This window comes from Podarcis melisellensis (genome assembly GCF_964234715.1).
Source record: "Podarcis melisellensis genome assembly, chromosome: 5".
Taxonomy (NCBI): Eukaryota; Metazoa; Chordata; class Lepidosauria; order Squamata; family Lacertidae; genus Podarcis; species Podarcis melisellensis.
The window spans coordinates 29,109,844-29,137,311 of record NC_138537.1 but is presented as its reverse complement, the minus strand read 5'-3'; the positions used below and the strand labels follow the sequence as shown (position 1 = coordinate 29,137,311).

The window sequence follows — 27,468 nt, the reverse complement described above, 5'->3', positions numbered from 1 at the left end:
CCTACTGCAGGGCTACAGCAGGTGCCTCTCACTACCCTACCCAAAGAAGGAGCAAAAGAGACTCGGGAGACTCAAAGCAAGGGGAAGCCAAGCCGCCATACTCAAATAATTGTTTGCCAAGCTGCCATAAAGAAAAGACTTGCAGGCGTTTGTATTCCAATTTACGCTTTTAGGCAAGTTGCATTTGCACTATCAGTTGCCCGAGGTGAATTGATGTATTTACTGCATTTGTGCAGCTACGCCATAGGAAGGGTATTCTGGGCAACTCACAAAGGAAACAAAAAACAAAAAAATGCACATGCTTTAAAATACAGTGGTACCTCGGGTTACATACGCTTCAGGTTACATACACTTCAGGTTACAGACTCCGCTAACCCAGAAATAGTACCTCAGTTAAGAACTCTGCTTCAGGATGAGAACAGAAATCGCATGGTGGCGGTGGACAGCAGGAGGCCCCATTAGCTAAAGTGGTGCTTCAGGTTAAGAACAGTTTCAGGTTAAGAACGAATTAAGTTCTTAACCCGAGGTGCCACTGTAATAAAAAACCTTAACAAATCAATTTAAGAAACGGAAGCACAATTATAATTCCGTTCTAAGCTGAGAAGCCCAGATTATTAAACATAATGGTCAAACATTCTTACATGAAATGTGAGTCAGCAATGCCAAACAGGAACTCTTGCACCTTTCGTGGCTATGTTCTATCTCCCATGCCAGAGGCACTACAAGTTGCTGGGAATCACAGGCTGGAAGAGGGCTGTTACACTCAGGTCCCACTTGCAGGCGTAGCTTAAGCATTTGCTTGGCAACTGTGAGAACAGGATGCTGGACTAGATGGGTCTCTGGCCTGATCCAGCAGGGCTCTGTTTATGGCCTTAAGTTCTCTTCCACCCTAGGATAAGCAGGCATGCAAACAGCAGCAGGATATTGATTGTTGCTAACCTGTAGTCAGGAGAGTTTGTATTCCTACAGTGGCCTGGGAATAACCAAAAGACAGTCAACAAGGGGGTAGTGGGAATGGCTGAAGAGCCATGGAATTTCCTCACTCAAAAAAAAGAGGAGCTGTTACTTCACAGGCTCTTGATCGTGTAAACATAACCCACGTAATGTCCCAAAATGTACTTTGAAGAGTGTGACTTGTGCCAATCCAGCAGAATCAATGACTATTAATGTGCTTTCAATCGCACACCATTAGGTCAAATGATAAAACCACAGGGATTTCATTGCAGCTGAAGGTGTACAGATTGTGGCCTTGTAAAAGCTATCTAAAACCCTGTCATCTGATTCAAATATAAGAAGCCATCTAAAGCACCACCTTAGGAGGTACATAAGCAAGTCTAATACAGGGGGGATTGCAAATTCTACAACAGGAAACCAACTAATTAGCATCTGATCCACGCTTTATGAAACGTACCACCACATTCATACTTCTGTCCTCAAATCTAAATGCAGTTGCCGTGACCTGAATCAGTAAGAGGTAATTAATGTCATGAGAGCTCTACAAAAACAGAATAAAACTTGATGAGCTACTTTAGCAAAAAAAAAAACACAAAAAACAACAACCCCAAACAGTAAACAACTGCATCAAAACAAAGCCAAGGTCCTGTCAATCTTTAAGAGCATGATTTTTTGAAAAATGTGGAACATCTAAGAGTATTAGTATAATTAGACACTTAGTCACAGAATACTATTTCTCTCTGTTGAATAATAATGTAATCGCAGCAATGCAATCCTAGATTTGCATGAAGTCAGGAGGAAGTGAAGACCACCAGCAGCAGTCACAGCGCGGTAGCAAGAAGGAAGGAACACTGAGAAGGGGAAAGTGGTGGTTTAAAACAACGGCAGAAGTTTGAGTAAAGCAGCAATGGAGGAAACCTGAGAGGAAAATGGTGGTTTTAAACAACGGAAGGATTGAGTACAGTACTATGGAATTTTTGAGGGCTCCACGTCCTTTATCTCGCTCACATGTAGCAATTGCAGGGTGAGAGAGGGAGAAGTTTGAGTGCTGCAAGAAGGTAGGAAAGACTTTAAAACAATGGCAGAGACTTAAGTAAAACAAGGATATAAAGTCACTGGGGGGGGGGGGAAGTGGCCATTTTTAAACAAACAATCACAGGTCTCAACTTCTTTTATAACATGCATGTTCCTATAGGCTTGAAACATTCCATTAGTTACCCATGCATTGCTCAGTCTTTTCATGCTACAGAGCAGCAATCTTCAACCTTTTCAAACTCAGATGTCAAACATGCATCTGGGGACACTTTTCCTCTTCTTTTTTACTCTATATATTTTCATGGCAACAGTGCTACACCTCAGTTCAAGCCATGTTCTGGTAGAAGGTCAAATGTTTTAAGAGTTTGGTACTGCAGTATCTCTGTTCCAGCATAACACTAAATACCATTGCTACTGCCTGCCTCTGTTAAATGTTAACCAGGATGTTAAAATCCCGGAGCTGGTTTGGCAAAGGATAATAAAAGATGGGATAACTCAACAGGACAGTTGCCAACGTTAGAAAAGTAGCGTAGGAGTGATAATTGCACAACACCACTGGCAGCCATCAATAAAAAATAACTAGCAGGACACGGATTTGGGTGATCCTGGTTATGCACCTTAGCTCTAAATATCCCCCCTTCCCTAAATAAAGAAGACAGACTGAAGTTGGTTTACAATGTCATATCATAATTTGCACATCCTTCAGATTCTTTTCTTCATCTCTATTCAAGGAAGCCACTTTGGGGAGCTCTTTTTGTTGTTGCTGCTGCAGAGTGCTTGATAATAACAAAGACTCTATCCAAGATCTTGTTCAACAAAGAGGTGTGTGAAACAGGCTTTTGAATACATGGTAACATTCCTCTGGTGAGTTTCATGCCCCGAGGCAAAAAGCACTATCCAACCATTCATTCTTCCATCTTGAGAACATTCCTTACCAAGTTCAAAGGCCTGAGAAGCCACATACCCCAGCTACAAGCCTGCACACCTTTCCCCTTGCAGAAACTTGCAAGATGCAAAAAGTTGGTTGAAGAAAGTATTTATTACGAGTGTTTAAAGACTGTTAATTAGGTGACACTATTAACAGAACTTTTGACTTAGATAAACTATGCTAATTCAATTCACAGGAGTGCAACATTTCAATCTTTCATGCATTTATAAAACCACAACATATTACAGCATGGAGTGATTGCAGTCCAAAGCTGCGCAGGTGCTCCAGTTTAGACATGGAGCTCCTGGGGAGCTCAGCCTTTCCTGTTTACTACACTTAAAACTTAGGTGGAGAGCTCTTTCAAAAAGCAGAGTGAACGAGGAAGTGCTTATGTGCCTGCACACTGAAGCCCTGGATGAGGCTAATGAGGCTTTGATATATTCACAAGATGCACATACGTTTATAAGTTCTGCTTGGTAAAAACAGGTGCCTGAATTTTTAAAATACGATACCGTATTTTAATGTCGTCTCTCCCCTCCCACCCATTTCTGTTTTGCTGAGTGACTTCTCACCCATTCCATACAGAAGCAGCTACACCAGCTAATCTAACTAAGAACTTCCTTGCATTTTCATTTGTTTACAAAAATGGAGGGTGTTGTAATGTAAAATGTAGATCTGTCACTATTTGGGGGGGATGACGACAACAACCATGCAAGGGCTAGTTCCATCTCAGATGGTCTCTGCCAGCATCCTACAATAACAGGTTTTAACATTTTCTGCTGAAACCTGTATCCTTGGGGGTTTTTCCTGTTGTTATTCTGTCTCTCACAGCTACAATAAACCTACCATTAAAGTTATGGACTGGTCATTTCTTCGTCGGAGGGCAAACGGGCAAATTTTGCAGGGGATCAAATACTTTTCCCCCTCACTGTATATCTTTAAGGATAAAGCAAAACAAGTGCATTTATTTCATTTGTGTTTACAATAAACAATCCTCTAAATAAAAACCAAATACAACAAATAACTGCAGAGTGCACACAACTTTGTTTGCAGTTGAGATGGATGTGATGATCTTAACATTAATAATAAATTACCATCATCATCATCATTTATACGCTGCCCATCTGGCTGGGTTTCCCCAGCCACTCTAGGCGGCTTCCAACAAAATATTAAAATAAAATAATTCATCAAATATTAAAAGCTTCCCTAAACAGGGCTGCCTTCAGATGTCTTCTAAAAGTCAGATATTTGTTTATTATCATGATTATTATTATTATTATTATTAGTTGTCTGCTATTGCAGCCTTGGCTAAACTAAACATCTTTGCTCAAACCCTCCCACACCAAAAAGAAAAGAAAAAGATTGCAGAGTTTTCTGCTACTGAACAAAACAACCCCAGCTGATAATTATCCTATTTACATTACGCTTTTTGAACTGATTTTTCCTATAAATTCCAGGAGCAATTTGATTGCACTTGATGCACAGATCTAGAAACCTACACAGGGAATCCAAGTTGGGTTTTTTTAAAAATACACACAATTATTAAGCATATTATTCTAAACTGGTCTGTTCTGAAGTTCTTGAAAAGTCGTATGTCCTACTTCCTATTACTTATTCTATAGAATATACATTGGATCTAGCACTTCCACCAAGAACCACAGGGTGATATTTCAGGAAGTAGGTTAGACCAGATGGAGGGGAAAGAGTCAGCAGTGACAGAGCATGAGAAAGTTAAGGTGGGAAGATGTGGTCCTCTCTGCTCATCCACATGCCTGTTAAAACAAGACCACTAACCCTGCTTTACAGGTGAATGGGGCAAATGCATTAACAAACACATGTTGCTGCCTTCATCATGTGTAGTTTGGTCCAAAGAGAGATTCCAACCTGGAATGAGGAATGAAAAGAAGAGCGACCTCCTTTTTAAAAAAATCTTCATGGTGATGTCCAAATGCATTGATAATTTCCATAGAATGGCTAAATATAGAATCATAGAACTGTATAGTTGGAAGGGACCATGAGGGTCATCTAATCCGACCCCTTGCAACGCAGGAACCTTTTTTCTCAATGTGAGGCTTGACCCACCAACCTAGGATTAGGACTCTTAGGCTCTACTGCCAGCTCTTAGGTAAGCGGCAGCTAATTTTTTACAGTCTTTTCATATTTTTATGCATAGCTGACCTACGCAGCTCAACTTGAAATAAGGCAGAATATCTGCAGCTAAGGTCCAAGCAGCCTGACAGCACTTGGCAGATAGTTTCTGTTTGTAAAGTCTGAATGAAGGGGCGGGGGGGGGGGATGAAAGCCTTACAATCCGTCAGTGAAGACGTTTCAAAATTAAACTTTCTATATGAGAGGAGGAGTTTTAAGTAGAATCTGATCTATAATTAAGACACTTGCCACAGGACACCCTCCCCCCCCAAAAAATCACACATTTTTCACTAGCTTCCAATTGCACTGTAAAGTTTTGCAAAGAAATCAGCAAACCTTTCAATTATAGAAGGTTAAATGTGACCTAGATATGTCAAAGATGATCAGAGAGACATACTTCAAGCCATCTTTTGGTTGGTTTTTAAAAGTGCCAGACTTATTTACATCCCCCCTTTAACTATTTACACTCTGTGTTGGTTAAAATTTGTCACATTGATACATGCATAATATATGATGTTTACTCAAGCATCCCCAACAGAACTTGCATATTGTCCTCCTTGCCCCTGCGGAATTTCATGAAAGGGCTTGTAATTCATATTTTATTTTGACATGACTGAAACCAGACTGAGTTAAGCAAAGGTGTGCATATAACATTGCGTATAGTCAAGAGACCACGATTGCCATTTCAGCATTCTGGAGAACTGGGAACAGAGCTGGATTTGCGAACTACCTACCCTATTTCAATGTGTTTCATAAAAAGCAGTAAAAGATTATTGAAACTGGCAATTATTGCATAAGATGTCCTTTATCAGCACTCTAAATTTAAGCAAATTATTCTGCACTCTTTAATTCTTTGGCTTACACTCTAGGGAGCTGTTTCTCTCTCTTTAAAAAACTATTTTAAAATTTACTTCCCCACTTTACAATATACCGTGCAAGGAAGTCCAGTAACTTATAGGCTACCACATGTTTTTAAAAAAATACAATGTCTATTTTCATCTGAAAAAGGACACACAGGTGAGAGAAGCTGAGCTTTCCTCTCTTCTCACCTTACCCCTTTCTGCCCCATTTCCCCAGGTACTTTTCTCCAGGCCTAGCTCTAATACCAGAAGTTAGCCCAGGGGTCGGCAACCTGCGGCCCATGGGGGCCGTTTAACCAGCCCGTGGACCCCCGCCTGCTTGGTAGGCTCCCGTGCGCCATGCTAAACTGGCACGGAGCAGAGCGGGGACCACCTTCCGCAATGCTGGCCAGCTTCCTATTGGCTCAGGAAACTCCTGCAGCCAATGGGAAGCTGCGCATGCCTCCCCCGTGCTGGAAGGAGGGCAGGAAATAGCATTTGCAAATGCAGGCACATGCACCCACACACTCCGGCCCACTGCAGGGTCTACGGGACCGTGAACCGGCCCAAGCTACAAAAATTTTGCCTACCCCTAAGTTAGCCAGATTAGGAGGAAAAGTATCAGAAGTGGGAAATGATCTATAATGAAATTAAGAAAGTCCTTAAGTGGACTTTTCCTAAGAAACCGGAGGCTTTTCTCCTGGGCATGGTTGGCCAATTGGTGTCAAAGAAGGATAGGACCTTTTTTATGTACGCTACCACAGCAGCAAGAATTCTTCTGGCAAAGTATTGGAAGATGCAAGAACTACCTACTCTGGAAGAGTGGCAGACAAAGGTGATTGACTTCATGGGACTGGCAGAGATGACCGGCAGAATCCGTGACCAGGGGAAAGAGACAGTGGAAGAGGATTGGAAGAAATTTAAAATATATCTTAAAAATTGTTGTAAAGTTGAGGAGTGTTAAGATGTCAAGGGGTAAGAAGCAGAGAATTACAGCTGTAACTAATAAATTAAAGAAAATTCAATGAAAGGGAATCAAATAGATAATTGACTAGAGGAGTTGCTAAAGAATTGTAAAATAAGGATGCAGCGAAAGGGAGGTATGGGGAAGTCAGGGGAAAGAAGGTGCACGAAAATAAGATTATGAAATTATACATGTTTAAATGTTTTGTATGTTTTTGTTTCGTGTTTTGTTTGTTTTTTATTATGTGTTTGGAAAATGAATAAAAACTATTTTTTAAAAAAAGGAAAAGTATCAGAAGTGATGCAGCACAGGGAGGTAAGAATCACACAGCACTATCTGGTACTGTAGACAGCATCACTTCAAAATGGGAAGAATGCCATCTTTGAATACTCCTTGAAGGTGTTTTTTTCAAAAGTAAAAAAAACAACACCCTCTGTAAGTAAAAATCTGTAAGAAGGGACGCGGCTGGCGCTGTGGTCTAAACCACTGAGCTTCTTGGGCTGGCTGATCAGAATGTCGGCGGTTAGAATCCCCTCGATGGGGTGAGCTCCCGTTGCTCGGTCCCAGCTCCTGTCAACCTAGCAGTTCGAAAGCACACCCAAAAGTGCAAGGAGATAAATAGGTACTGGTTTCGGTGTTCCGTTGCGCCAGAAGCAGCTTAGTCATGCTGGCCACATGAGCCGGAAAAACTGTCTGCGGACAAATACAGGGTCCCTCGGCCTGTAAAGCGAGATGAGCGCCGCAACCCCAGTGTCATCTGCGACTGGACTTAACCATCAGGGGTCCTTTACCTTTTAAAAATCTATAAAGGCATAGAGAAAAGTTCTAGTGCAGCTTTCTATTAAAAAAAAAAGGAGAACGTTCATAAAATGTTATCCCCTGTCAGCAGCCTGAAGTGTGATTATGTATTATACCACCTTCCACCTCATTCAACCACATGTGTATGCACGTGCCAGTGCACAGCACAGTGATACACACAACATGGATATGTGCAATGATTCCTTTAGCTAGGCTAAGTTGCAAGTGGTGGAAGAAATCTTTGATGGCAACTGAGTGTAATTTTAAACAGTATGAAAGCACGATGCTTAGATAAGTTAATGAGAAAAGTTCAAATACTTAAATACAGAATAAGACGCATAGGCTAAGGTTAGCAAACAATTACTAAGGGGACAAGGAAATCAAATGTCTATAGGAGGAAGCATACTGCTTCGACTTGCATACCTTACAGATTTTCAACTTACTGCCCCAGAGCCACAAAAACTTCTGCAGATTTTGTCTTTGGCAATACGTCAAGTTTTTTTTCTTTTCTTTTTAATGGTCTACAGATAAGAGTATTAATTTAAAAGTTACTCCGCCTTAACTGTACACAATATTTTAATTGGGAGTCAAGCTGACCTGCATTTCGACAGAAGGTCTGAAGTCATAACAAGCAGGAAACTTGAAACCTCTGGCAGGAAGTTCCCTAAATTTGCATGCTGACATATATAGAAAGCTTATGTCCTCATCTTCACATACCTACCTACCTTGGCTGCAAGCATAACCACATCTACTCAGAAGTAAATTCCACTGAATTCAAGTAGGAGCTTGCAACCAGGTAAGTGAGGTTATTACGGCAGTCTAAAGCAGAAAAGCTAAGGAGTTCCCCAGTAATCGGTATCTTCTGCCTTCTGGAAGAAGGTCCAGGGTTATAAAGACTAGGAATAGCTGCCTGAGAAACAGTTTCTACCCAAATGCAATTTTGGGGTATCAGAGTTTTTAGGGGACTAATCAGGCTAGGATAGCTGGGATAGCAAGCTTGTTGGTTTTTGAATGTCTTATGTAGATTCTTCAATTTCGTTGTTCTGTATGGGACAATGACAAAAATTATCGTATCGTAGCATAGCAACTCCTATGTGCACCCACCCTAACAATAACTATGTCATGCAATGTGAGCAGAACTATGTGCTGGAAGCATGCAGAGTTACATAAAACCCAGAAATAACTATGACCAGTTTTGGAAGCAAGTTTTGCCCGTTCTGCCCCATGTTCCCATGCCAAAAAGTCATACCTACCAGCAAACCCAGCCTACGCAGATGAAATGATGTCACGGGATAGTGCAAGCAGGGATATAGGTTGGAATTAAATGTGAATTCTTCAGTGTGTGCCCTCCCCTAATAAGCGTCCCTCCTTGTACAAATAAAGAGGGGAAACTGAATAAGAGGCATAAAAGAAAGCATTTGCTCTTTATAACTTTAATGTGCTAAATCATTTTGGGTGTCTAAACAAAGAAAGCAAATGCGTCTCACAAATACTACAAGAAATAAATTAATGGTCACTAAGCAAATGTAACAGCCAAGTTACTGCAGTAATTTTCACATGGGGAGCTGGACTCTCACCAGAGCAGTCATGAATCACATGGCTCCCAGGAGCTGTTGTTGGCACTGTTATTTCTAGTTCAGTATTTGTATCAGCAGGCAAACCTTAAATAAAAGCAACATTTTACCAGCCGAGTAATCAAAAGTTTGACCAGGGTTTTATTTGATTTGCTTTTCTGATGTCATAAAACATTTTCACTGGAGACAGATTATCATAAAACCTACAATTAGGTTATTACTGTCTTGTCTTGATAGTAGAACTTGATTTTACATCCAAAAAACTACCCCATGTAGCAGAAGCACAAGAGATTCGGCACATCAGATATCTGCTTGGTACCATGGCTTAGTACAAACATCTGGGCTCTAGGAGAGGAGCTACTCTGCTCCTCCCTGGTCTATCTGCAGCAGTATTTGAAAACCTCAATTATTCCATGTTCATAAAAATATGCACTTTAAATCCTTAATACCCTTCAACTATGACCCTCCTAGTGGCACAGCTATAAAACTGCTAGCACATGTGCAAAGCTAAGCAGGGTCAAACTGGATGGGGGACCTTGTGTTGAGATTCCTGCATTGCAGGGGGTTGGACAAGATGGTGCTTGGAGTTCCTTCCAGCTCTGATTCTATGACCTCTGCACTGATTATGCTGAGCTAAAGTGAGGAATGAACAGGCATAACTTAACTTTAATGAGGAACCACCAGCTCCAGGCTGGTCCTAGCCTGCAGAGCCTTTTGATCCAGCTCATAGCCTCTCCTCCTCTCTGCCTCACACCTCCACTTCCAGGGTTTTGGTCTCCTCTTTTGCCAGTTGTGCATCATGTGGTTGTTTGATACTCAGCCCTGCATCCCCCTTGCCTCACTGGGGTGTTCCCTGGACCTCTCTGTGGATAGCGGGTAAAGTTCCTCCTTTCAAGAACAAGCCAAACCATGCAAAACCTGAAGGAAGGTCACTGTCCCTTTAATTCACCCTCATCTTGGGTTCCTCATCTTGGGTTCCTTGGGTTTTTAAGAAGTGTATTCCCCACCACACCCCGCCAACCAAGATGCACACGCAACACCAGGCACCTATCAAGCAGTTTAATACAACCCCTCCAGTAACAGGAGACGGGCGAAGGAGGAATGTACAAGACCATCTCCCCCCCTTCTTTTCTCTCTCCCTGCCCCCCAACATTTCTCCCCTCCACACACATGGCTTTCCATGACCTTCTGTTATTTAAAGTTCCTCTGCCTTGAAGAGTTTGCTGAACTTGTAGTGGAGGAACGGGATACAAAGCATATCCAGCAAGACTGAGGGTGGCATTAGGCTAAGTTTTGCTCAGACCTGACCCACTGAAGTGAATGAACATGGCAAATTTAAGGCCATTACTGTAATTTCAACAGGTCTGCCCTGAGCAAAGCTTGGTTTAAAACCACGCCTTAAGACCAGGGCTTCCCAAACATGAGTCTCCAGCTGTTTCTGGACTAAAATACCTACCCTGCTACGTATTGTGGACCTCAATACCTTCCTGCTAGTTAAAATGATGGGAATTGTAGTTCAAAAACAGCTGGAGACCCAAGTTTGGGAAACCCTTCCTTAGACCAAGCTGCGAGACAAGGAAGAGGAGATTGCGGGTTCATGCCACAGAAGCACCCCACTCCTAGAGTGGGTCACAGATGTTAACACTCCCCACTTTTGCCCACTTTCCTCCATTTTGTTCTGTGAATGGGGGGGGGGGCATAGTTACATAGGGTGAGCAAGAATACACCAAAGAGAGAACTCTTTTCCTTCTCCCCACCAGCGTTGGAAACTGAGGTATGAAAGCTAGGAGCTAAATGGCACCTTAAACCTAGGTTATGGGCGCAAAGATGCAATATCTAGGTGCACTTTTTTTAATAACAAGAATACAAAGCTGAAAATGAAGGAACTGTTGCTAAAACATTATGTTGATTTTTCACACGGTCTAGTCCTTCCCCTGCCCACTCCACCCCTTAATATTCTTAAGAGGATCTCTTCTCCAGAGAGTAGCCAGAAGTGGGAAGGCACAAAAAGGTCCTCCTTTCTTTCCACTCTGCAGTTTTAATCTGAAATCTTAGGCGCAGTACTGCAACCAGAGCTCAGAAATTGCTCACTCCAATGAAATTCCCTGTCGCAAAATGTGCCTAGAACAATGGGAGTTTCGAACACTGAACCCCACCCTAAGGTTCCAGCAGCTATGATTTAAATTAACAGGTCAGTCTTTCCAGTATCTTAAATACCGTAGGCTTTCAAATCCCTCTTAAAAAACATGAATAAGGAAACAGGAGTTATGTTTTATCTTTTCACCTTTAGCAGGTATTGCTGGGTGCCTTACAAATAATTCCTTCTCTCGGTTATTTCTTGTCTTCCTTAGCCTCATTTATTCACAGAGACTAATGCCTGTATACATGGCACTACTGGTGTGTGTGGCTGCAATAGATTTTGTATTAAAGTAATGTGGCCCTCAAAAGAAAAATGGCTCATGTGAACATTACAGAACATTGGCTTCATTCTTTCCCTTCCCTGGGCAACACTGTCAACTACAGAGAATACATTACTGATAGCATAACCAAGAAACCTGTGATGTCTACATACAGCTTCACTGATCCAATATTTTCCAGGGAGAGAACAGCGGTATGTATTCCTGTAGTTAAAACATGTGTGAACAATGAACAAATAAAGCACGACTGCCCAAATAACCTCCACAGAAGTACTTAATGCTGCTTGTATATCTTTGTGCACAGTCTTAAGCATAGACATATTCCCAGTTCCACCTGAATAAAGATGCAACGGAGGCCAAGACATCTCCACAGTCAACAATCTAAAAACAGGCCAATAACAGACTTTATTGCTTGGCTCAGTGAAACTATATTGCTAACAGAATTCCACTCCCAGCCAAAGCAGTTCTGTCAGTCTAAACGCTGTTCTTGCCTATGTCTGAATGAGAAGTGAACAGAATGTCTTCAGCTATGAATCAAACTAAAAGAAAACCGCACCAGTTATTAAAAATGCGCAGGAAGAGCCAAACTCTACAGGTTGCAGCAGACTTGACATGGGTTTTTGCTTCAAACAGGACATGCAAAATATTCACTGCCTTAACATGCACAAAAACAAAATGGCAGCAAAATAGCCCCTCTCATAAAGCATCAAAAGAGCAACGTAAGAGGATCAGGAAATGTAAATACTCTCGACTTTAAGATATCTTAGGAATTGCATATGTTCAGCCAAGGCGGCAAGGGAGAACTGTGATCCCATGTGAGGAGGAATTGAACTCTCTACAACATTTAATTTCCCCACTACCCTTCTCTGAAGAATGTAAAAAAGACTGCATCGCACCCATCAGCCCAGAAAACCCCCCACAATAGCTCAGTTAGCTGAATATTAGAAAGCAACACATATAGTGCTCAGGGGCAAGAGTCTGTCTACATTTCACTATATGATTGTGCTAGTATGTTACTTGAGCTCTGCATAGTTCACTGGACAGCACCCTTGAAAACCACAACTGATTTACTAAAACAACCAAACAACAGAAGTCTAGCACTGCAATGGTTTCCATTAGACAAACCATCAAGGAATAAAACATTAGCCAAGCAGCCCACTTTCATAGTCACCAGTGTTCCATGAGAAGTTGTGTTACCCCTGTAACTGTTCTCAGAATCAGCTGATAACATGACAAAGGAACAACCGAGGAAATTGAGGACCATAAAACAAAGTAATTAACTGCTTATATATATTATGCAGCAACAAAGCTATAAACTCTTAGAACTGAAGCATCTGGGGAAAGTCAGTAAGAGCAGAAACGAAGTGGAATCTAGAGAATAGTGTCATGAAGATTATTTAGACTACATTTGGAATAGGCAGCAAAAGAATGAGGCTCCCCATAACAATTCATAGTTGTGCCAGGGATATTGTGACTGCAAATAATGTGACTGTCAAGAGCGCATCCATGAAAAACATTGTTTTCATTATAAGAAGCACTTGCAAGGCGGCCTACAAATCTTTACTATCTGCATTTATAGAATCATAGAATTGTAGCGTTGGAAGGGACCCTGAGGGTCATTTAATCTAACCCCCCGCAATGTAGGAATCTCAACTAAAGCACCCATTACAGATGGCCCTCACATTGAAATTTAAAGGCAGTAAGTGGTTAGAGTGTTGGAACAGGACTTGGGAGACCCAGGTTCAAATACCCAAAGTGATGAAGCTCACTAGGCGATCTTGGGCCAGTCACTATCGGTATAAACTACTACAAAGGATTGTTGCGTAGATAAAACAAGGAGGTGCAGAACCATGTACAGCACCTCAAGCTTTTTCTAGGAAAGGTGGGATATGAATGTAATAAATACAGCTATTTAAAAATTTACCTGGTGCACACAAGAGAAGCAACAGGACCTACACAGTCATTTGTGATTTGCTATGTGGTAAAAAGCAGTAATAAAGGTGCTTACTTTATTTTTTGATGGTGCAAAATGTTTATTTTGGGTATTCACAGTTTTCATTTTCAATCCTCACGTATTCAACTACAGGAAAACCACCTCTGTGTTTTGTAAGGGCATTTACCACTCCCATCTCTCAACACTGTTAGTACTTATACCCAGCAAACACGTAATTAAAACACGTCACAGAACAGAAGAAGTGTTTGTTATGACATTCTAAGATCAAAAAGCACACTGCTGAATTTGCCTCCATCTGTGCCAGTACAAACATTTCCTACGTCTCACCAGTAATTGCCATGGATCAAAGATAACGGGGGTAGTAGGAAGAGGTCAGATCAGGAGGAGTGTGATAATACAAAGCTCAGGGCAGAATCATAACTGCAGAACATCAAGATTTTGACAAGCATAATGAGTGGAAGAAACACTGTAAGAGTGGCAGCCATATTCGTATCAGCAGTACACACACCCTGGAAAACCTACAGCGGTGATAAAGCATCTCATTATTTTATTATGCTTCCTTGTGCAGACTCATGGGACCATAAACGAACCTAAAACATTCTCTTTGCTACTTCACTCATCACCATAATTTAAATGCAGAAAGTTTATGGAAATTCTGCTTAATTTACTATTTAAGAACTGCTCATTCATCTACTTTTGCTCAACGCAACACAGCAGCAGGAAAGCTTTCTCAACAACGTCAAGCATATTCTAAGTTAGTGTGCCTTTTGTTTCATATACACTGTGCTTTGCAAACATCATCTACTGGTAATTAATCCCCATAGCAACCCATTGAGGTAAGTATTACTACACGTATTCTACGCATAGGAAAACTTGCCCGGAGCCACAAAACTTGTCACTGGCTCATTCAGGATTAGACTGCAGAGGTTTCCAATTCCAGCTCTCATGCCCTAAGTTAAAGACCACACCTCTTTCTCATATGCAGCATGCACACTTGCTCAGGCACACGCAAACACAGGATTCCTTTCTTTTAGACGGCAGTTTTCTGAAGGTTAAACAAGTAGGACAGCAGAATATTCACAAAGACACTTCTCAGAGCCTCAGCCAAAAGTGGATTAGGGGATTTCATAGAGAAAAGTATAATGTAGTAGCAACAATAATAATAACAATAACAATGGTGTCTACACATAAAAGATTATGCTTTGGGAGTGCTGTATTATACGATATATTGTTTCTAAAGGTACAAAAGCAAATGAGAAACAAAGAAACCCATTTAATATCCCACTATCAGGGTTTTAAACAGCTGCAACATTTTTGCAATGATCCCCCCCCCCTTTGTGCAACTGCCCCAATTTCCAGATCAAATGCCATTAGAAAGGATATTAGAAAGGGATATTACATAGCAAAACACAAAGCAAGACAGATTTTGTTTGATTGAGATATATTAACCAGTATTAACCAGGCTTCAAAACCAAGCATAGCCTGAGATTTCATCTCATGTTTGCTATCTAGTAGCAGTGACTTCCTCCTTTCCCTATTAACAATCCTTTCATAGGACTTTGTTTCCTTGACAAATGTTTCTATTATGACCATAAACAGAGCAATATAACAGACCTAACCCTCCTTAACCAGAATTAATGGGATTTGTATGCCCTGACCACCCGTCCTTTAAAACAGACTTGTTCCAGTTCTAACTCACCAGTAAACTGAGGAGCTCTACACACACACACACACACACACACACACACACACACGGTATGTAGGGGTGACCAGGGGCAAAATAGGGGACTAGATGCAGTGCACAAGTAGATGGCAGAACGGTCAGATCTATTAACGATTACATAATTTAAACCAACTAACGAAATGTGACCTAACCCATGATGCCTAGCTGAGAGATTGTTCATTTAAGGGCTTACTGGGGGTACCAATTCAAGTCATCTTATTTGCAATAGTCCAAAGCAGTTTCCCCACCCCACCTCTATGAACCAACCATTAGCTCACAGCATGCTCACCTTGTCTCTGGCTCTTGCCCAGCTACTGGATGTCCTCCCGCTTGTGGAAGCTGATGCTGGCATATGCACTTAATTCATCACCCAAGTGGCTACTCCCACAAGGCTGATTAGGAGATTTAGGTGGCTGATGCTGCTGTGTCGGCTGCTTGACCCCTAGCAGAGAAGCGCTCTCTTGAGGGTGGGGGTGGTGATGGTGATGATGCTGGCGGTGATTAAAATCCTTCACTAAGTCCAGGTCGATGTAATTGAGCCCATTCTCCACGCCACCCCCAGCCCCGCCAGCTCCCTGCTCCCTCCTGAACGCTGCTGTGCCAAGGCCGGAGAAGGCCCCTGCCTCCCCAGATGCAGGCTTGAGCCAGACGTTTTCGAAGGAGGCTGAGCTGTGGCGCTTGGCGTCTTCAGAGCCTCCTCCTGGTCCGTGGGGCAGGGCTGAGGCCCCAAGGCCACCACCAGGCGTGGTTGAGGAAGCAAACGTCTCAGAGCTGTGGCGCCGCCGGCCTCCCTGAGGGTCAGCGCGGATCACTTTGGCACTCTGGCTGCTGCGGCTGGGGCTCAGGCTGACGTGTGTGAAGGCGCTGCTCATCCCCGGAGGCCCCATCATGGACGAGGAGCAGGAGTGGGGCAAGACAGCTGGCAGCTCCCCCGGCTGCGCCTGGGGGTGTTGAGAAGGCAGCCCCACAGGCGGGGGGCTTTTCTCTGGCCTGCCACGACCCATCCTCATGTCAGCGTAGCTGAGTAGGAGGGCTGGAGGGGGAGGCGAGGGGGTGTGGGCACACACTACATACTGCCCCCCGTTCCCCAGTTGCATGCTCATATAGTCTCGGCCACCGGAGGGAGCTGCCCCGGCCCGGCTTGGCTGCATGGATGCCAAGGTAGCTGGGCAAGCTGCCCCCCAATCCATATTCATATACTCCTCTGAGCTGGAGCCAGCGTCTCCGTGGGGCAAAGGCGACGGGAAGGCTGGTTGCTTGAACTCAATGTTCACGTACTCACCAGGGCTTTTGGGCTCTGGGAGCTGTTCCCGAGCCCGAGGCAGAGTGCTGGCCTTTGGGCCATCCAAGGACAGCCGGGTAGGCCTGGCCAAGCGGCTCTTGGTCCGCACAGCCGCGTCCGCAGTACAAGAAGGAGCAGGCTGCAATGGCTGTGTCTGCGCAGGAAGGGCATACCCCACACCCTCCTGTCCCCCAGGGCCACCAAGGCTGTCGCTACTAGTGGAGGAGGAGGAGTCCTCAGCAGCAGCATAGAGCAAGCGGCCGGAGCTGAAGGACATCCGCATCTGGGCATTTCCCTCTTCGCCTGTCCTGCGTTGCATGTGCTTGAAGGAACGTGGCAGGGAGAAGTAGGAGTAGATGGGCTTGTGGTGGGACCGGGTGGGTCCTTGCACAGATGGCTCTTCTGGGCCTGGAGGTCCTGAGCTGGCGAAGTAGCAATCTGGAGGGGTGCTGGTAGCAGATCCACTGGCTGGAGACATGTTGATATAATCACTCCCACCACTCAGCAGCTTCCCCTCGTTGCTCTCCACAGACAGCTTGGGGTGGTGGCTAGTCCCATTCATCCATAATTTGCTGTAGGCAGCAGAACCACTGTCTGGAGAGCAGCTGCCGCTGGGAGACATCATCATGTAGCCATTGGAGTCCACCGTGGCCTGTACATGACGGCCTCCTCTCCCAGGGTTGATAATCTGCTGTGGGGCAGACACACTCTTAGGGCTCATGGGCATATAATCACCACCTTTGGGAGTACTACCACCATTGGGGACTGGGGCCACTCCTGGCAACATTGGCATGTAGCCATCATCAGTGTGTGGGGTAGAGTTGGTCCGGTGGTGGTTGCCCTCCACCTGATGCATCTCTAGACATTCCTCAGGGTAAGAATGGGTTGGTACAAAGGCAGAATGTCTATAGGAGGAGAGCCTGCTGCCGCCACAGGAATAAGAGGGGAGCATCTCAGTATATTCCTCAATGGAGGCCACTGAAGACTGCGAGGGAGTCTTCTGGTGGGAGATGGTAGGGGAGGTACCAGCTGAATGAGTCCTTTTCCTGAAGCCTTTCTCCGGATCACCCACATCCTCACTGCCAAGCCGGGGGCAGCAGGGGGCAGCAGGGCAGCGGGTCTGCTGCTGTTGAAGGTGGCAAGTGCGGGGGGTGAAATGACCATTAGGAGCTGTGATGCTGCAGCAGGACGAAGCAGCCTTCCCTCCCATGCATATGTAGTTGCTGAGCTCCTCGTCTCCCCGGGCAGGTGGGGTGTGTCCTAGAGAATCAGGTGTCACGCTGCGGAAGGAGCTGCGGAAGTCACAGGGACTGGATCCATACTCGTCGGACGAGATGAAGCCCCCATCGCTGGGGGAGCCAGAGACCGAAGCGCTGGAGCGACGTGGGAAGAGGCAGTCCGAGGTGGAGCCGTGGCCGCTTGTGCTGCTGGACGACAGGCTGACTGGGCTCGTAGCAGAAGGGGAGCAGCGCGAGGAAGGCATTGGGATGGAGCGGCTGTGGTTGAGAGGGGGGTGGAGCCTAGAGCTGCCGCGGTGCCTGTGTGAGTGGGTCCGGTTGGCGCTTGGGCTAACTGGGCTCCCGTCCACCGAAGCTGGCCTGGACATGGTACCTTCTCCATCACTGGAGGCTCTGACACGGAAAGAGTTGGGCTTGCCCCCTGTCCCTCCTCCCACACCGCTGCCAGCAGGAGAGGTAGCTGTCACGCTCTCAGTCCTGGACCTACGGCTGAGCCCCACCTGGCTGGGCGGGGGGTTGTTGACATGGTGCCTGCTGCGGAGAGGCACCGATATAGGGTTGGAGCAGTTGGAGGAGGACTGGCTTTTGCTACGGGGGCGGAACTCCTCGCTCATGGCCCGCATAGCCTCCAAGATGGTCTCATGCATGTTCTGGGCTACTACCGAATCATCTACTTGCATCCAGAACTCACCTGGTCCGGTGACCGCAGAACGCCCCACCTCAATGAAAAAGAAGTTCTCTGAGTGGCCACACCGCCGGATGTTGAGCAGCTGCAGCACCACGGCTGCCGCGTCAGAGTTCAGCTTGACGAAGCTGATGGTCTTGTTGGTTAGGCACAGGCGGTAGATGCCGATCAGATTCTTAGTCTGGCCCAGGCCCTTGGGTTTCAAGATCACCTGCCAAACTTCCTTGAATGCTGGGCCAGGAGCCATATCACCGTAGGTGTCCTCCCCTGCCTCTCCCATCCCAATGCTTCCACCACCCATGGTGACATCCCCATGGTGATGATGGTGGTGGTGATGATGGTGGTGGTGGTGGTGCTGATGGCTCTTGGCCCGGTTGTGCAGTTGTAGCAGAGCCTGGTACCAACTCTCCTGCTCAGGCTCGCTGTCAGCAGCAATGGCAAAGTGTTCGTCCTTAGTGTAGAGCGCCACAAGGTACTTATTTTTGGAGTCTGCCCTCTTGTTGATGTTGAAGCAGCTCTCCAGCGGGATAGAGCGCTTGGGGCCCCCCGACTTGTGCCTCCACTTCTTTTCATTTTCATAGTACTCCAGCCGGGCGGGTCCAGACTCGCTGGCTGCCCTCAGCACGAAGAAGCGCTTGTGCATGCTCTTGGGTTTGCGCAAGTAACCCACCTTCCTGACATCTGAGAAGAAGCCCTCGTTATTATCCGTGGGGCTCGCCATGCTGGAAGGGGAGAGAGGTGGCAGAGCAGCTCTCCTACTGCAAAGGGGCAGCTTCCGAAACAGCAGAGGGGGGAACAAAGCAACAACAACAAAAGAGAACTAACGGAGCAGCCCAAAATCCAATTCTTGCAGTAGCAGCAACCAAACCAAACAAAACAAAACCCCAGCAAAATAGCACTGCAAACCCCCCCCCCTTCCAAAAGGGGATAGGAAGAGAGTAGCAGGCAAGAGAGCAGCTGTTCAGCGTCCTTCCAGCTCCAGGAGCAGAGTTTGGGTTGCTGTTTTTATTTCCAAATCACCCTTCGCAGGAGAAACGTGGCTTTCAAAAGTCCAGTCCAGGAAAGTCTCGTCCGAGCAGCCGCCGGGAAAGGGGAGAAGTGCATAATTTCATCCGTGAGGGGTGGAAATTCCTCCAGCGACGGGAGCAGGATGGGGTTCCCCCGTCGCTTCCCTCCCAAACAAACAGCCCCCTCCCCTTCTCAAGTTACCCCTCAGCAAGGAGCGAATTTCAGATGCCGATTAAATATCCTCTCGCGTTGGGAAGGGAAGATTTGCTTTTGCAAAAAAAAAATAATAATAAGAGAGGAGAAGGGAGGAAAGTCTTCGTCGTGAACGCAGGCAACCCTTCTTTCCGAAAGCAAAGAAACAACAACAGTCAGTCAAAACACCACGCCAACCACCTTGTTTTTCTTCCCCGCCAAAAAAATGTCAGTCAAAATATCCTTCGCGGGAGAGAGAGAGATTGGGCGGGGGGGGGCGCGTCGAAAAGAACCCAAACAAACAAAATATCCGGGGGGGGGTGAATCAGCGCCGCTGAGACTGCAGCTTCTTCAGCTCGTGCAGGAGAAGACTGGCGACCCCATTCAGTCCCGTCTGGTTAGGGCGAGAAAGTGCCATTTCGACACAAAACGCGGGCAGGCGGCTGCAGGGGCGAGAGCCGGGAAGGAGAAGGCGAGGAGGGGAAGCTGCCCGAGCTGAGGAGAAGGAGGAGGAACATCCTCGCGGCGGCGGCGGCGGCTCTTGCTTCCACCTCCTCCGCCTCTTCTTCATTCCAGTCGGGAAAGTCTCGGAGGGCACCCGCAGCAGCGGCGGCGGCAGAATCCGTCTCCCTCCTGCACCACCGCTACGTCCTCTTCCTCCTCGTGCGCCCCAGGATGAAGGAGGCGAGCGAGGGGGGGAAACAGCAGCCGCCGGACTTGCTTGCTTTGCTCGCTGGCTGTCTCTCCCTCTCCCTCCTCGGGCTGCTGCTGCTGCTTGCGGCGGCGCCTGCAGTAGCTGCAGCTCCGCAGACTTTCCCGAAGAGCCCCCGCGAACCAAAACAAGCGGCTGCCGTCTGTGTTTATTATGAGTCCAGCCCCCTCCAGCCCGCGCCGCCGCCGACACTCCGTCTCACTCCTAGGAGAAAAACACGTGATGGCGCCAGTGCGTGGACCATCCCCATCTCCAGCCCCAGCCGCAGCAGCAGCAGCAAGAGCGCGGGAGAGCAGGGCGAGGTGGGAGGGAGCGGGGTGGAAATAAGCGCCCACGCGCAGCCTAGCTTAGTTAGCGCGGCATTCCAAGCCCGCCTTCCCGCTCCCATGCCTGCCGCGGCGGCGGCGGCTTTTTCATTCAGCACCGCAGCCAGAGCGCTTACCTTTAGGCGCTGATCGCGTCCGGAGCCTCGGCGGGGGGTCGCTTTCCTATTGGAGCACCTGCCTGTCCTTCTTTGGGCCTCCTAAGGGTTGTGTGGAGAGAGCCAGACGGGGAGGCAAACCCAGGCTTGGTTGAGAAGCGCGGCGTAGTAGTTTGTTATGTATAATATGTGTGTGTGCGCGCGCGCGCGCGGGAGCGAGCTCGCGCCTTCTTCCCCCCCCCTCCCTCACACATACACACACACATATATATATATATATGAGGGAGAGAAAGAGTAGACGCCATTCACTGGCGTGATATTTATAAAACGAGGGGGTTGCGGGTCTCGCTTTGCCTTGCCGCCGTCGCCGTGATTGAAGCAAAGGCGGGCGCCGTGCCGGGTTTTTTCATCCCATATCCCCCCATTATTTAAAACAAAATGATTTGTAGGGAATAATAAAAAATAAAAGTCACGATTTGCAGCGCTTTGCAGAATAATTAATATTTCCCCCAGTAGCCACGAATTGCTCCTGTTTTCCCTCCCTTCTCGTTTCCGCCTAGCATTCAGATCCCCCAATCTTTAAACGTTTACGTGGAAACGACAAACATTGAATGTCATGGATCTTTAATTTCTCCCCCCCCCCAAAAAAAAAAGGTCGAGGATAGGGGCACTTGTGGCCCGCCAGGTCCTTGGACTGCGACTCCCATCATCCCTGGCAATTGGCTCTGCTGATGGGAGCTGTAGTGCGACAAAAATGTCTGATGGGCCACAGGTGCCCCATATATAGGTTCAGGATCCGTTTTCCAACAATTACTCTTGAGGGGAAGGTGACCAGAAAACATGACTATAAGAAGAGGGGTGGGCAACATATCAACCAGAGGGCAAGAAGAAGTCGTGCTCCCACTTTGGGGGTCACACATACTGAAATCTGAATAGCCCAACAAATAACACAGAAATTGATTACTTTTTCTTTTCTATGTTCCCCTCCCCTCCCTTTCCACAAGATGTGGTGATTCCCCTTTGTTTACATGGCTAAAAGGGGGTTAGCAACCCTGTGGACAGATCTATCCAGAAGTATGTTCAGAGACAGTGTGCAATGTTTGCTACGCTGAAACACTCATACAATATGCATTCTGTGATCAACTCCCGTCCAGAAACCAATGTCCCCACTGTGGAAGGACGTGTGGATCCAGAATTGGCCTCCACAGTCACTTACGGACTCATGGTTAAAACTGTGTTTATGGAAGACAATCTTACTCGGCTACAAGTGATCGACAAAGAAGAAAGATGCATTCTGTAACAGGCATCTGGTCGCCACACCTCAAAGAGGGTGTTGTAGTGCTGGAAAGAGATGTAGAAAAGGGCAATCAACATGCTCAGGTGATTAAAAAAAATCTCTAACATGAAAGCTCACAGTGTTTGGGGCTTTTGGGGAGGGGGCGTTGAATAAGTGGGGACATGAAATCATACATATTCTGAACAGGGTGATTTCTTTCTTTCTCTACTGTTCATAATACCAGAACCCAGGGTCATCCAGTGAAGCTCAATGGTGTAAGATTTGTAACAAACCAAAGTACTTCTCCACACATTAGATAGTAAAAGTTTGGAATTCATTTACAAAACAGTGTGGTGTGGCTTCTAATTTAGACATCTTTAAAAGGGGACGCGGGTGGCGCTGTGGGATGCAGGTGGCACTGTAGGTTAAACCACAGAGCCTAGAACTTGCCGATCAGAAGGTCGGCGGTTCGAATCCCCGCAACTGGGTGAGCCCCAGTTGCTCGGTCCCTGCTCCTGCCAACCTAGCAGTTCGAAAGCACGTCAAAGTGCAAGTAGATAAATAGGTAACACTCTGGCGGGAAGTAAACGGCATTTCCATGCGCTGCTCTGGTTCACCAGAAGCGGCTTAGTCATGCTGGCCACATGACCCAGAAGCTGTACACCCGCTCCCTTGGCCAATAAAGCGAGATGAGCGCCGCAACCCCAGAGTTGGTCACGACTGGACCTAATGGTCAGGGGTCCCTTTACCTTTAAAGGGGGGTTAGGGAAGTTTGTGGAGGATAAGGCTATTAATGACTATTAGTCATTATAAATACCTCCAGCAGAGCAAAAGCAGAAGAGTGCAATGATGTTCCTTTCCTGTTTGTAGGTTTTCCATAAGCATTTGATTGAATACGGTGGGGATCAGGATAGGGGAGTAGATATTGGCCTTTGATCTGATCCAGTAGGACTCACCTTATATTCCCATGGGCTAGCAGCTGATACTTGGAATTATTTGATCAAAACTAAAAAGTGCTGATCATATGTGTCACGGCCACCCAGGACGGGTCCCAGCTCACAAGAGACCTCACTCCGTTGCAGTTTATTTACAGGAAAAGTTTATTGAAGATTTCTGCTTCTCGTACAGTTCAGCATCGTGGCCGTACGTCTGTCACGTTAGACCGCTGAAGTCCCCTCTGACTCCTCCCCTCTTCCACACCAACTTAATAGCCTGGCTCTAGACCACCTCTTCCTCTCCTTTCTTTTCCGCAGGGTCTTCCTGCCCCCCTGGGTTCCCTCTCTCCGTGACTCGCCTGAGGCTGAATCCTCTGCCGCCTCTTCCCCCCTCCTTCTGGCTTTAGGGCCGGGCTCCTCCCCTGAGCTCTCTCCACTTCCGCGCGCCTCTACGTTTGAACTTGGCGCGCGTACGTTGCTGCTGACCTTTCTTTCGACCGCTACACCACCCCTTGTTCTGCTCTCCACCCTTTCCGGCTGAACACCTTGCTCCAACCCCCTTTCTCTGTTCTCTCCTAATCCTGCTCCCTCCGAGAGGCTGACGACTCCACCCCCTTTACTCCGTTCCGGCTGAGACGCCTCTTGCTGCGTCTGTCTTCCACTGGGCTCCTCTCCGCTTCTCCCTTCTCCTCCCTTTTGCTTGATTAAGGTAACCCCCTTTTGAGAATCCTCTGACTCGCTGCTCAGACTCGTGGATTCCCTCAGAATTCCGTCATCTTCTTCCTCATCCTTCTGCCCCTCCTCCCACTCGCTCTCCGTCTCCTCTGTCATCTCCTCCTCTCTCCCAGAAACCCTGACAATATGTATTCTTCCAGGCAATAATCAGGCTACACAATGGTAATGAATGTGTGGTGTAGACATCCAATTTATCTCTAAATTTACTTAATCTGGTAATCATTGAAACAACTCAGCAGGAATATGAATGTGCAGGCTGTTAGGATGCCCACCCTTTGTTCTTGCTATTATCATTGTTTAAAGTTTTATGAAGCCTTCTGAGTATTAAACAATGAACATGAAACCAATAACACCTTTTCTATTACAAAGTTTTAATGTTCCTATACTGAGTCACATGAACTCAGCCTACAATTAAAGCATTGGTTTGGTGATGACACTGGTATCATTACCACTGTATCACCTGGATGAATGAGGTAGTCTGAGCCCAGCATTTTATTGCCAGTTTCAAGTAAACTGCAAATTAAACTTGCTGTCATAGATAATTGTTTAGAAAAATTGCTTTAACAATCATGGACAATGGATACACCTGTACATTTGTTTAAACTACAGCTGCACTACTGAATAAAGAATATGTGTTGATGCCATTTAATACTAAGCCTCAAATTACATTATGAAGAAAATTAGAAAAAGGACCCATTCTAAGGCTATCATCCTTAGCATTCTTGTTTAAAAATATTTTTTTAAAAAAATGAAGAGGACTTGTTTCCAAGTAAATGAGTTTTAGGAGTGGAGTAACACTGCCATACTCTAGTCAAATATGTATACTTTTTCAAACCTTCAACTACAACCTCAATTAAACCATAGAATCTAACAGACATTGTGGTTATTCTACTAACTCTATATTTGTATATCATCTATGCAGCTTTCCCATACATTAATGTTGTCATTTAAGTTCACTTTATGAATATTTGGGCTTCTCCCAGGTAAAGGCAGGCAAACAGAAAGAATACTCACAGAGAAAAATATTCCCAAGAAGAGAAGGAACAATGCTGTGATGCAGTGGTTAGTGTTGGCCTATGACCTTGGAGACTAGGATTCAAATCCCCACATAGCCATAAAGTGCACTATGTGGCCTTGGGCCAGTCACTGTCTCTCAAGGTTGGGAGAATGAAGTGGGGGGATGGACAGACCATGCATGCCACCTTCAGCTATTCAGTGAAGTTGCGATGATCTCATCATCATGGGTTCATTTTGAACCATCAACAACAAGTGGTCTTTTAAAGCTGAATAGCTTAAAAGAGGGAAAGGTCATATGCCTACAAATCTAATTTTATTATTGCAAACGACTTTGAGAACCATGGCAATATACAAATATTGTAAAGTAAATATAACTGGAGTTGTCTTTTATGAAATACACACAGATTTGGATTTAATTCTTATCAGTGCTATTTTTCTAGGAAAAAATGGTGCAGGAAAACACCATGAACACTTCTCTTAGAATGGCAAGGGTGCCCACCTGAGAGGTGCCAAAACTGAGTTCCGTCAAGTTCCGGCTTAAAAACAAGCCCTGATTCTTATATATCTGCATTTATATGATTTTGTTGGTCATTATTGAGGGATCTTTGATTCTGAAAGTTAGAAAATGCATTGAATTTTAAGCAGTACTAAATAATAGGCAAACCATCTTTCAGACAAGGAAAGTCAAAATCTGCAACCTGTGTGATCTTAATTATGCATTACATTCAGGTTGCCCACTACTTAGCATTGCGGCTTAAAGGTTAACTTCCTGATCCTAAGCACATCATGGTGTTAAACTGGTTTACTTGTAGTCTGATCTGAAGCATATTTACATGAAAGTGAATTGAGAAATGGTTATAGCTCAGCAGCAGAGCAACTGCTTTGCATGCAGAAGGCTCACGTTCAATCCTTGGTATCTTGAGGTTGGGCTGGGAGAAACCTCAGTCTGACTGGGGGTCATACTGGAGAGCCATTGCTAGCCAGTATAGACCCTACTGAGCTAAATAGACCAATGGTCTGACTCGGTATAAGGCAGTTTCCTACGTTCTTATGTAGTAATTTCAATGGGACTAATTTATTGATAAGCATGCTTGGGATTGCTTCCCTAACCACAACTTACTACAAACCTATGCACATTTATCTTAATGGAACTAACTGTGCACAGGACCTGCCTGTACAACCTGTTGGAAGCAGTGGAACTCAAGGTAACCACAAGTAATTTCTTATACCGCTTTCAATCACTTTTAACTAACATTTGCTAGACCAGAGCTCTTGAATTCTGTATGGATGACATCCCAGCCCCATATCCTACTTCTTAGCTTACTAGTACAAGTCATTTGAGAATTGTCCTTTGAATACTTCTGCAATCTGCAAATCTGTATTGCTTATTCAGTTCTGAATTTATAGCTTTTGTTTCATAGAACTAGATACAAGAATTATCTATCTCCTCTCTATTCATCATGATAATGCTCGAGTTTGGAGTTTTATTGATGACTGGAGAGATGGAGACATGTCATTTCTGCAGTTGCTGGGTTTCTCTTTGTTACTTTCAAGGATTTGCTAAATTGTTGCCCATGAACATTTTCAGAATGAGCATTTTGCTTTTGAGAGGGTTAATTGTTCCCTTCAGAACTCTTGCTTTTATATTTTCCAGCACTGTTCACATCCATTGTCTCCCATCCCCACTGCCTCCATAGCTCCTTCCTGGAGTGATCCCAGCCAATCAGGGATTTTGTCATGAATGCGACAACACTTCTTACATCAAATGTAGCTAATTGAGGGCAATGCTTCTTTGGATGGTCACGTGGGTGATCATATCAAATCAGAAAAGCATAATCATTTCGGCACAAAAGAATAAAAAGAAATAAAAATCCATAGTAGGATGGTACCTTAATTAGGCCAACCAATTACAGTAGTATCACAAAATACGTAAAGCAAAGTAGGAGGGGAAAGCTGGCTTGTTAAAAGCCACAAAGTCCTCATAGGTATCTGTACTAAGTTGGTACAGTCATACCTCGGGTTACAGACACTTCAGGTTGCGTTTTTTTGGGTTGCGGACCGCTGAAAAACCCAGAAGTACCGGAACGGGTTACTTCCGGGTTTTGGCAGTCATGCATGCGCAGAAGCACTAAATCGTGCTTTGCGCAGAAGCGCCGAATCACAGCCCGTGCATGCGCAGACGTGGGTTGCGAACGCTACGGGTTGCGAACGTGCATCCCGCACGGATCACGTTTGCAACCCGAGCGTCCACTGTATATGGGAAGAGAAAGTAGACCAGATAGATTAGGTACTTCCAAATGGACAGTTTAAAAGAAATGATCTGTGGTGGCAATGTACTTTATGAGCAACCCTCTCTTATCTTTGTCAATTTGCCAAGAAAGGAAAAGGTTCATGCTGTAAATCACCCCTTTTGCTAGTTTAAAGGAAGCAATCCATAGCGCAAAGCCTCCCCCACATTTGGCAATGAGTTTGCTAAATATCTGGAGGGAAAGAGAATACTGCAGATCTGTTGCTTCCTCTAAAAACTGACAAAGTACTTGCAAACTGACTTGAGAAAAGAAGGGATGCTGCTGCAAATCTTTACTGTCTCTTGCAGTGGGGAGAAAAACGCTGAATGGGAAGGTTTTTTTTAT

General features: G+C 45.5%; 1 protein-coding gene across 1 annotated transcript in view; it reads right to left on the bottom strand.

Annotated features, from left to right (window-relative positions):
* Positions 1–20,836, bottom strand: part of IRS1 (insulin receptor substrate 1) — a 53,318-nt gene extending 32,482 nt beyond the window's left edge. The window contains 3 exon segments of the mRNA XM_081910330.1: positions 15,624–18,835; positions 18,837–18,918; positions 18,921–20,836. Of these exon segments, the coding sequence (XP_081766456.1) occupies positions 15,646–18,835; positions 18,837–18,918; positions 18,921–19,260 (3,612 nt within the window). The 5' untranslated portion in view covers positions 19,261–20,836 and the 3' untranslated portion in view covers positions 15,624–15,645.
* Between the last annotated feature and the right edge of the window lie 6,632 nt (positions 20,837–27,468).